The sequence below is a fragment of the Alligator mississippiensis genome, chromosome 3, assembly GCF_030867095.1.
Source record: "Alligator mississippiensis isolate rAllMis1 chromosome 3, rAllMis1, whole genome shotgun sequence".
Lineage (NCBI taxonomy): Eukaryota > Metazoa > Chordata > Crocodylia > Alligatoridae > Alligator > Alligator mississippiensis.
Genome location: NC_081826.1, coordinates 179,561,054 through 179,573,053, shown reverse-complemented (window position 1 = coordinate 179,573,053; position 12,000 = coordinate 179,561,054). Strand labels below are relative to the sequence as shown.

The 12,000-nt window shown below is 45.5% G+C and overlaps 1 protein-coding gene across 8 annotated transcripts in view; it reads left to right on the top strand.

Moving 5' to 3' along the window:
• SH3GL2 (SH3 domain containing GRB2 like 2, endophilin A1) overlaps positions 1–12,000 on the top strand; it is a 266,462-nt gene that overhangs the window by 216,958 nt on the left and 37,504 nt on the right. For 6 of the 8 annotated variants that reach the window (XM_059724690.1, XM_014604843.3, XM_019483681.2 and 3 more), the window contains one exon: positions 7,112–7,184. In XM_059724690.1, coding sequence (XP_059580673.1) covers positions 7,112–7,184 — 73 coding nt within the window. Of the gene's footprint in view, positions 1–7,111; positions 7,185–8,447; positions 9,220–12,000 lie in introns of those variants that run through there. The other 2 variants (XM_019483686.2, XM_019483685.2) reach the window with 2 other exon arrangements.

The following is a 12,000-nucleotide window of genomic DNA, read 5'->3' as shown; positions in this document are numbered from 1 at the left end:
GCACACCTGCTAACCTGGGGGTATAGCTGCCATCACCCAGGGACTGGCCTGATCTTGGCACTGTGCTCCCTGGGAAACACAGGCCTAGTAGCCCTCGAGGATACTCAACTCACTTCAAGAACTTGGGGTGCTTCCCTCAGTCTGAAGCACAAATAGTGGTCTCCCTTAGTCATCCGAACCAAGGGGATCCCAAGGCATAAGGTAGACCCATTCCCAATAAGTCTCCTATGCTAGGTACAAAGGAGAACATTATTGGTTACAAGGAGTAGGGTTGGAATAGGGTACAGAGTAGAGCAATATCAGAGAAATCTTATAGAGCAAACAGGGTGGCTGGGGTAGCCTTTGGTCACGCATCTGAGTTACTGCAAACTATATACCTAGTTAGATATCAGGTAGCTTATTCACAAGAATCATCCAGAGGCAGGCAGTTCATTGATCATGAGTTTCCAGAGACAGCAAGTTTTAGCTGGTCCAGCTCTTCTCTCTGAGTTTTCATCATGGCTATTGCCCCTCCTCCTGGGCAGTCCTTAATTTATGTAGCCCTTATGACCTCATTTACCTGGTCCAATGGAGGCCAGCACCTGTTGGCTGCCAGCCAACCAATTTGAAATGCATCACTGGTTGCCGGGCAGACTGGCAGAGTCTCTAGAACATTAGGGAGCTCAAGCCCCTCACCCAGGTATGTGATGCCAGTCATGTAGGCAGAGGGAGCAGGTTTCCCCCCTCCCTCAGAAATGTATCCAACTCAGGATAGGGATGGGATAGGGTGTGTACCCTCTGCAAGACCCATACTAACTAAATTGTCACAGAGCAGAGTTTTTGGAGAGAGACAGAGGTGGCATTCTGCCACAGGTTGTATGGGAGAGCTTAAGTACAGCACATCCTACATCTGTGCCCATGACCCTTCAGGCCCCTTTAGCTTTACTGACTGTCTTGCTTCAGATTTACAGCAGTGTAACTGAGAAAAGGACTCAGGGACGTGAGGACATGATCCTCAAAGCACAAAGCACAAAAGAACACTGTTCCTGCAAAGAGGAAAGGTAGCAGGAGGGCTGGCAAGCCCTCCTGGCTTAATAGGGACATTGTGGTCCTTTTAAAAAAGAAAAAAAAAGGTGGAAGCTTGGGATGGTCTTCAAAGAGGACTATACTTTAGTGGCCAGCACTTGTAGGGAAATGATCAGGAAAGCCAAGGTGGCGACTCAGTTTAGGTTAGCCATGGGAGTCAAGGACAATAAGGAAGTCCTTCTTTAGGTATGTAGGCAGTAGAAGGAAAACAAATGGAAGTGTGGGACCCCTGCTTAACACCTTGGGACACCTGGTGACCTGCATTCAGGAAAAAAATGAACTCCTAAAGGCCCATTTTGCTTCAGTATTTCATTGGACCATGGAGAAAGTCAAAGGGACATGCCAGGACTGACAGCCTCCCCACTCTGGATGCTGAGCAGGTACAATACCAACTAGAAAAGCTAGACATTTATAAGTCAGCAGGACCAGATGGACTTCATTCAAGAGTGCTGAAGGAGCTGGCTGAGGTCATTGCAGAACCCCTGGCAAAGCTCTTTCATAATTTGTGGTACATAGGAGAGATCCTTGAGGATTGGAAGAGGGTCAACATTGTGCTCATCTTCAAGAAGGGGAAGAGGGAGGACACGGGCAAAAAATTCTGGAAAAGCTCATTAAAGAATCTATGTGCAATACGCTCGCAGAAGGTAAGATTCTGAATAACAGCCAGAATGGCTTTGTCATCAGTAGGTCTTGTTTTACCAATCTCATCTTCTTTGACCAAGTCTCTCACCACCTGGACATGGCATACAAGGTAGACGTTATATACCTATACTTCCAAAGGGCTTTTGATCTAGTATCCCATGATATCCTTGTGGGAAAACTGGAAAATTTTGGGCTCAGCTGCTCGACAGGTCAGTGGGTGAGAAACTGGCTACAGGGTAGGATCAAGAGAGTGCTCATGAACGGATCTGTGTCATCCTGGTGTGAAGTGGCCAGCGGTGTCCCTCAGAGGTCTGTGCTTGGACTGGTGCTTTTCAACATCTTTATCAATGATTTGGATGGGGGAGTGAATAGTTCACTGGCCAAGTTCACAGATGACACCAAGTTATGGGACAGTGTGGCCATGCTAGAAGATAGGTTGCTGGTACAGGCAGACCTGGACAGGCTAGAGAGTTGGGCACACTGGATCCAGATGAAGTTTAACACTTCCAAGTGTAAGGTGCTCCATCTGGGGGCAAATAACCCTCAACATACATACAGACTTGAAGGTGACAGCCTGACTTGCACTATGGCCGAAAGGGACATAGGGGTAATGATTGACCATCACATGAACATGAGCTGTCAGTGCAATGCCGTGGTCAGAAGGGCAAACAACACACTTGGCATGCATCAACTGATGCATCTCATGTAAAACTAAGGAAGTGATACTCCCATTGTACTTACCACTGGTGAGACCACAGTTGGAGTACTGCATCCAGTTCTGGGCACTACACTTCAATAAGGATGTGGAAAAACTTGAAAGGGTCCAGAAAAGAGCCACTTGTACAATCAGGGACTTGCAAGGCAAGCCATACTAGGGAAGGCTGAGGGACCTGGGACTCTTTAGCTTAAAGAAGCGAAGGTTGAGAGGGGACTTGATAGTGACTTACCGCTATATCACAGGAGTGCATCAGGAGCTTGGTGAACAACTGTTCACTAGGGCACCTCTGGGGAAGTCCAGGACCAATGGATATAAACTCCTGGAAGGCCACTTCAGGCTTAAAACCAAGAAAAACTCCTTCACAGTCAGGGTGTCTAGACTGTGGAATAAACTCCCTCCAGAGGTGGTGCAGTCAGCTACCCTGGAGGTTTTCAAGAGGAGACTGGACAGTCACCTCACTGGGGTCACTTGATCCCTGTTGTTGTCCTGGCTAGAGCAGATAGGCTTTTAAAGCTTTAAAGTTAGGGCTTTTATTTTCTCCCTCAGTGTGAAAGCCATTATTTGATACAATTATATTATGAGTACTGGATATAACTAATGCTATAGCTTGCTTACATTTTCAGGGTGCGTAGAAATCCCATTGAGGTCAGGACTACATTGTGCAAAATACTTTATGAATGTGATAGTAAGTAGTCCGTGCCTCAGAAAATATAATTTCTTGATTTTAAGAATGATGCAACAGTTTTGTATGCAATCAAGTGGAGGCTGGAAAGAAGGCAAGGTTTGGGGGGCAACACTAATACAAGCACATTGCTGTTAGGGTGACTGTATTTGGATCCTGGGGAGCACTGGATTTGCAGCTGAATAAAAGGCTATAACCTGTGGCCTAGTAAAGCTGCTAAACACAGGCCAGAATGGTATGTTAAAAGTAACATTGCAAGACACTTAGGCAAGCATTTTCCTAACAATATAGTAGTGTTGTAAGATATATAGCTCATTGTGTAAGAAGAACAGGATGCAGACTACCGGCTATCGTTAGGAGATAAGCAGAAGCAAGACCTTGGAGATGGTGAAGAAATCAGCAAGAAACTGCAAGTGACTGAAAGAAGCAGGGGTCAGGGTTTTAGGCATATACTCCTGGCAAAAAGACATGCAAATAAGTGAAATGCATAGGCAATTATATGCTAATGAAGTAAACAGTAAACAGAGGTGGAGCTTAAGATAGGAGGGAATATGGGTGGAACAAAGGAGGGACAAAGGCGGAGTAAATGTTAATGATCATAAACCAAGGTGTATAAATATGGAAAGAACTAATGTTCATGGCAGCTCCCTGGTTTGTTGGAACATTGCCTGAAGCTATCTCCATTTTGAATAAAGCTGTTGATGAGCAATGTGTGCAGGTGATATGTGATGACATCGATCCCTTGTCTCCCTAGTCATTGGGCATCACATGGACTCAAGGTCTAATGAATTCCTGTAAAATTCTAATATAATAAAAGCCTTAGTCTATCTGTCTGTCTGTAACGCTCCAGGCCAACTGCGCATATGCCACTGAGAGGGCGCATACCAATTGGCTGTAAGGACCTGGAGCATTACAGACAGAGGGGGCAAGGGAGTCACAGTGCTGCTTCTCCCAAACAACAGCCAGCAGGGAGAGAGAGGTGGCGGGGAAGAGGGGAGGAAGGAAGGGAGAGAGGGGAGGGGGAGGGGGAAGGGGAAGTGGAGGGGTTCCGGTGGCAGTGCCCTACCACCACTCTGCACCCCCACTCTGCTGCTGCCACTGCTCCCAACCCCAACTACAGCCAGCAGAGAGAAGGAGGCAGTGGGAAGGGAGGGAGGAGAGGGAGAGGGGAGGCAAGAATCGGGGCATTTTGTGTGCTGCCAGGTGTCATTGGCCATGAAAGCTCCCTTCCCTGCCCTCATTCCTGGGACCCAGTGGCAGCATGGGGTGGAGTGGGAGAGGGTTGGGGGGGGCTGCATGGGGCTGCAATGGGAGTAGTGAGGGGTGGGGGAGGCCCACGGGGCTGGACACAGGGGGTGGGGAGGCTCACGGAGCTGGACGTGGGGCGGGGACATAGGGGAGCATGGGGGGTATGCATGGGGCTAGAGGTGAAGCGGCAGCACATGGGGCACTGGGTGGTGGCACTCTGTCCTCTCCTGCCATTCATGATTTACTAGTGTTAAAATATTTGTCCACAATTTGGAATTTGGGTTGGGAATTTTTTTGCTAATGAACACTAATAAGCTAATTCAGTAACAGTTGTATTGGTTTGTACCAAACTGTTCATAGGTGACACTGTTTTATAGGTACCCTTGAAAGACATAGTGGCTTTGTAGATTTTATAGAGGTTATTCCACATCCGTGGTTCACAAAAAGAAAGAACATAGGTCCTTGTGAGACAAATGGACAGAAATGCATTTGAGGTTGGTATCATTGGCAGAGTAAATGGGCAGTAGACCTTTGTTTCATAGATTTCATAGACATTAGGGCTGGAAGGGACCTCAGAAGATCACCGAGTCCAGCTCCCTGGCCCAGGGGCAGGAAGTCAGCAGGGATCATAGGATCCCAGCAAGATAAACATCCAGATGTCTTTTGAAGGTGTTCAGAGTAGGTGCTTGAACCACCTCTGGCGGCAGTCATTTCCAAACCTTGGGGGCTCGGACAGTAAAGAAGTTATTCCTTATGTCCAGCCTGAAACGGTCATGAAGGAGTTTGTCACCGTTTGACCTTGTCATCCCTTGGGGCGCTCTGGTGAACAGATGTTCCCCCAGATCCTGGTAAGTACCCCTGATAAACTTCTAGGTAGCCACCAGATCACCCCTGAGCCTGCACTTTTCCAGCCTGAAGAGTACCATGGCTCTCAGACTCTCATCATAAGGTCTGCTTTCCTGACCACTGATCATGTGCATGGATCTCCTCTGCACCCACTCAAGCTTCTCCACATGCTTTTTGAATTGTGCATCCCAAAACTGGACACAGTACTCCAGCTGTGGCCTCACCAAGGCTGAGTACAAAGGGAGAATGATGTCCTGGGATTTGCTTGAGAAGCATCTGTGAATGCAAGCAAGTATTTTGCTTGCTTTACTAGCTGCAGGATCACATTGAAGGCTTATGTTCATCTTGTGGTCAATCATGACCCCCAAGTCCCTTTTGTCCATAGTGCTAGCCAGCATAGCACTGCCGAGCCTATAAGGATGCTGTAGATTTTTCTCCCCAAGCTGGAGAACCTTGCATTTTTTGGTGTTAAACACCATCAGGTTCTCGTCTGCCCATTTCCTGAGCCTGTCAAGGTCAGCCTGGATCACCCTCCTATCCTCAGGTGTGGACACTTTACCCCAGAGTTTGGTGTTGTCGGCAAACTTGGGCAGTCCACTTCTGACACCAATGTCCACATCATTAATGAAGATCTTAAATAGTATAGGCCCAAGGACAGAGCCTTGGGGGACCCCACTGGTCACAGGGCACCACAACAATTGACTTCCATCAACTACCACCCTCTGGGTCCTACCACGGGGCCAATTCCCCAGCTAGCAGATCGTGGTGAGGCTGAGGCTGCAGTTAGCCAATTTTACTAAGAGGTGATCAAGGGATATCAGATCAAAGGCTTTTTTGTAGGTATTTCTTTTTAGATACAGGAGGTCTGCTAATTCCCTGAAGAGCCATGGGGGCTGCTGTGCCCTTTTGCTGCCTTTCCTCTGAGACAGAATAGACTTTGTTTGAGCATCCAGGATCATTCCTTTGAGGAGCAACCACTCATCCTGAACTCACCTCCCCTTTGGGTTGTGGCCCTTTAGGGCCTCCCTGACAAGCCTCCTGAGCTTGTCAAAGTCAGCTTTCCTGAAGTCAAGGACTTCTGTGTTGGTGACTGACTTGCCATCTTTACAGCAGATGGTGAAGATGATCATCTTGTGGTCACTGTCACCCTGCTTCCCTTTGATCATTAAGTCACTGATTAGATTATCCCCCCTTGCCAGAACCAGGTTGAGCAGCGCTTTTCCTCTCATCAGCCTGTCAGTTTGTTGCATCAGATAGAGCTCATCCACACATGAGAGAAAGCTTTGTGACCACTTGGATTTAGCCAAGCACTCTTCCCACAAGATGTCTGGGTAGTTGAAGTCTCCCATGACAACCATGCACCGGGAGCGTGCGGCCTCAGCCAATTCCCTGGAAAACTCCTGGTCAAGCTCTTGATCCTGGGTCAGAAGTCTGTAGTAGGCTGCAACCACTGTGTCCCCCGTGCTGTGTTCCCCATGGATTTTAACCCAGAGGGTCTCTAGTCATCTCTAGACATCATATTAGTGCATGATGTCCTGGTGTGCCAGGATCACATGAATTATTTCTGCTGAAGAGACCAACTATAGGGCTATTGAATGGTCAAATGTGTGGAATCTACCTAGAGATGACAATTGCATGGATTACCTATGTTTCCCCTTGAAGAGTCATTGCTTTTCCTCTTTGAGTCACTAGTCTGTTCTCATTGATTTTGGGATATGGGATATTTTGGGGGGACAAAGCCTATCAACTTAAGGATGGCTTGTTTGTAAATGGAGCAGTTCAGCAGAATTGCTGGCAGAATTGCTTCCCATATCACCAGTCCTCAAAGGAACAGACATAAGAATCTGTTTGCTGCAAAATCTCACTTTTGTTTTTCTTTTTCTTCCTTTATTTTATATTGCTCATTACAGAAAGTGGATGTCACCAGCAGGGCCGTCATGGAAATAATGGCCAAGACAATAGAGTATCTTCAGCCCAACCCAGGTAATGTAACTTGTTTCTGAGTCCCAGTGTACTTAAAACATGTTGACAGTTTTTTGGTTCTTCCAGTTTACAATATGCTTTGCCAAATAGGCTTTGCATTGTAATTTCTTAATCACTGTATATTCTAGTGGACTGTGAGCTGCAGCATATTTATGTATGCGTTATTCACATACAGGAGACTGATCTCACTTGATTTCACTGTTGTGATTTAAGATTAACATGAAATCAATGGAGTTATATTGCAGGAAAACAGATCAAGATCAAAATCCGGACCTTTGTTTTTAGGCATTTTTTTGAGGATCAAGGAGGTGATGAAGAGTTCTGTGGTGCTAAAACCAGTTGTACTAGAAGTAGCATCAGATTATTCAGATTTGTCATTCTCACATAGCAAACAGCACTTAGGACAGTAAGCTTAACCAAGAGGGACCATGGTAGAAACATGAACATATATTTTAAATATATTTTAATGTGCAAGAGTCATGTAATGTATCAGCACTGCACATAAACTGTATACTATATCCCATTCTATGTGAAACAGATCAATAGTAAATCTATAAGTGCTACAAGGATAGCTGGGTGATGGGTATAGCATACTGTCAGTCCTGTGCGTGCCCCTACTGTGACATAAGGCCTGTTACAGAGAGTTGATTGCTTAGTAAGGATCCTGTCAAAGGCAGTCAAAGCTCTGAGATGCTGCTTTGCAGGGTGATTTTCAATTCTCACTTCAGCTTGTTTCCCACCCAATCATTTTTACCTGTTTTTTTTTTTAATAAATATTCAGGAAATGTATACGAATAAATTCAGGAAATTAGTATTTCCTACAAAGATACAAAAGAGGGGGAGGCAGGTTTTAGAGAGATTTCTTTTCCATCCCTTATCTTTTGTCCCTCCTGCTCTTCTACCATACAAATAGTCAGAAGGGGTCTCTGAGTGTCCTTTATGCTGTAACCCAGTGGGTGTGTGCATGTGTATGGAATCTCTCAGTCTCATACCCTGACACAACCAGGAACCTGACAAGAATTTGTATCCTACCATAACATAGGATGAGCACTAAATGGCTAGAAGTTGAACCTAGGAGGGGCCTGACCCATTAGCAATTTCAGTTTTACTGTCACGGTAATTTTATGCTAGCAGCAAAGAGAGCTGCTAACATAGAACTCCTACTGCTATGCCCACAGCAGAATACATAATGTTCTCAAGCTCCCAAAAGTCTCAGTTTCTGCTTCATTCAGCACTGTTGGTTTCTACTTTACCCACCTCCAGGTTGCCTGCTGCTGAGGTGAGCTGAAGAGGTGAACTCTGGATGTAGCTACTTTTGAATAAAAGGGAATATCTACAGTTATCAAAGTAGATGCCTCTATTCTACTCACATCTGAGTATTGATTAAAGCTGTACTGTGAGGAGAAATTTATTTTTACTTGATTTTTTTAGCTTGTCTGGCCTATGTTTCTGGGTGAGCCACTGCAGTCTAAGGAGCCTCTCTGGGTAGATATGAACCAGGGAAAACTGGAATCGCATGCTATGCATGTGAGGTGGGAAGGACCATTATTAGTAATAACTGTATAGTTATTGTTAATTTCAGTTTTAGCGAGGCCAGAAGCAAATAACTCCTTCTGCTGAAGTGAGTCTCAATATTTTTTAGTGTGCCAAGAGATTAAGACTGAGTAGAGAACCATATACCTGATCCTGAGTCTCTGGATGTACACAACAGATTGTTAATGTAGTATTTAAAATACAGCTAGGGAACATAGCACTGAAATAAGAGGAAACATGCAGATGTGTAAGAAACCTATCAGAAGATATGCAGGAAATACATGTTATATAAAGAGCTGCTTGGACAGAGATGATCCTGCCTCTGGTGGGGTGTTGAACTTGATGATCTCTGAAGGCCCTTCCAGCCTTACTTCTCTATGATTCTATATTATAGGCAGAGTGTGGGGAATGGTTTCTCATCAGAGATGATGGAGTTAAGTCCCATAATGTACTGGAAAAGCAAAATAATTTTGCTTCTCAGACCTGCAGACACCAACATGAGGTACATGTGCTTGCTTGCTTGCTTTCTCCTTCTTCTCCCCCTCTCCCCGCCCCTCCTTTTCAGCACCCTCTACTCTATGACAAACAGACCGCTCTGCTGGTAATGCAGCTGGAATTGATGCAGCAAGGAGATGCTGATAGGAGGAGGAGGATAAAGGTCTCCGTCTCTGGCCTGTAGATGGGATAAATTATGTCTCCTTGCATCTCTCTCTTCTTAGTGTGGCAGGCTTGCTACTTCAGCCCGGCTCAAATGGGCTCAGAGAATCTTCGTTTTGATTGGTGGAATGTGTCCACCAATCAGGTAAGGGCTGAGGAGGCAGCACCACCCCTTGCACGGAGTGGGGGGAAAGAGCCTCCTGGACCTGATTGTAGATGCAGATAAGAGGAGCTGTGTGCCCAGCATGATGGGGAGAAGACATGTTAAAGGAACAGAAAAGAAAGAAGAAGGGGCAGAAAAGAGCTGGGAGACCTGCCCAGTGGGCATTGCCAGTTGCCCTGAAGAGCCCTGAAGACTCACTGGCTTGAGCCTCATTTGGTGTGCAGACCCTGGGAGCTGCTCAAGGCGGCAGGGTCTGCAACCCTGGCAAGTGACCAGGGTGTGAGTACAGGCAATGCGTGACAGAAAGTCCAGGAGGAGCCCAAGCCCCAGTGCTGCACAAGGCTGCCTGGGACTCCAATCCCTAGCACAAGGCGAAGTGCCCACTACATGCAGCTGTACATGAGGCCCTAAGCCAGCAGCAGCAGAGCCAGGCAGCAGAGAAGCCCTGCAGGGAGAAGAGCTCAACCTGGAGGATGGGAGGCAGCTCTCCAGGACTGGGGAGTAGTAAGTTACCCTGGAGAGAGGGTCCCCACAGAGGAGGGACCGTCAGGGTTGTGAAGGGGCACCACGTGGGCTGCTCTTGGGTGATAGGGGTGCTTAGGAGACTTTGGGGTCTCCCTCTTCTTTTCTTTCCCTTGACCTTCTTTCCTGTAGTGATAACTTGGGAGTGGGACCCCTGCCCTGGAGGACACCCAGGTAGTCTAAGGATTGCTTGTTATATTTGTAGACTGTCTTATATTTTATGTGAATAAGTTGAAGTAATAGTTTGTATATTAATAGAGTTATAAGGTTGCCCAATCAATATTCTTTGTTCTGGGTTGTTTTAATGTTCACCTGTATTTTTTAATAATAATTGGGTGTCTATATATATATTGTATAGGGTTTATTGTTTTGTAAGTTTGTACATATTTATGTATATGTATCTATATCTATATCCTTACCCTTTTATGGTTTTGTTGTAATAATAAATTTGTATATACTTAAGTAATTGAATGACTGGGCCTGACTCTATAGGGGATGGAGTTGGCCACTGGCCTGCTGTGTCCCTCCACAGCACACTGCTCTGACAATAATTCCCTCTACTGGAGAGGGGCGTACAAACCTGTGTACACCTGGGCAACATTTATACCTTTGATCAATTATGTTCTCAGGGAGAAAAAGGAGGGTCAGGACTGGCCAGCCTTGTTTATAGAAAACTAGAGACACAAGGGGCTGCAGCACCTCTTTCTACCCTGTAGGTAAGGTGTTGTAGAGAGAAGACTATTACAAAGCTGTTATTTGAAGCTCAGGCAGCTGCCCTTCCTCACTGTAGTCATCACTGATCCTGGCAGGGAATGGGGGAAGGTTGTTGAGGCTTGTGGGTAATTGGTTTTGAGATAGCCAAGCTTATTAGGCTCTTGGGTCATGGAGCTGAATCTTTGAAACATAAATCAATTGTTGGCTTTCAGGAAGCTTGGGGACCATGAAGCTTGGATGCCTAAGTTTATGCAGGAGCGTGTATATTCCTCATGCGAGACCAACACTACCCTGATTGTCTAGAATGTTATTTCACTGCAGCACGAGAGAAATTGGAAAGGCAGGAACCTAGACTTAACTATCCGCTTAGCAGGCCATATTTGAAAACTATAAAGAGAAAAGCAACTGACAAATCTCATGCCTCTCTGAATAAGTTAGTCTGTAAGTTGCCACACTGTGCCCTGCTTTCTGCCTATCTTCAGACTAATATGACTAACTACCTTTCTCCATTAAGGGAATACAAAGCTATGCTTGGGGGCAGCTTTCACAATGTACTTGCAAGCTGCAGTAGGGTATTTGTGGATGGGGCAGTCATGAATGAAGCCCTAGCTTAAACAACTCAAAAGCAGGCTCAAAAGATTAAGGACCTGATTTTTCCTTTTGCTTACCCACACAGATAAATTACATTTCTACTGCAATGAATGAAATTGTGCTGATTTAAAACTAGTGTAAGGAAAGGAGTATAAGTGAAAGGAAAATTACACTGTATTTTCAGTGTAACATTCAGTTAATGATGTATAATTGTGTGCAAATACAGCAACTAGGAAGGCTGAAGCACTGACTGCCTTCTAACACCTGGGAAAGGACATGAATTAATGTGACATATTTTCCCTCCAATCTGATGAATCAAAGAATGTAACAGACACAGCTCAGTTGGTGATATTTGTGTGTAAGACCACAGCAGAAAGGAAGATTATTTGATGACACTGCCACTGATGACAAAAACAAGAGAGAATGAAGTTTGAGCTCAAGGAGTATTAAACAGAAGGTAATGATAATTAAAGTGGTTTCTGTATCCACAGATGGAGCACTGTTTATTACTGGGTCCAAAGCTTCATTGCTCATCAGCATCAACAAGTTCTCTGAAGAAAAAGCAATAGGCTTGACAAATGACATAGGCACAGTCAAGCCAGAGGCATACAGCATTACAGTTCAGATTTATACTCT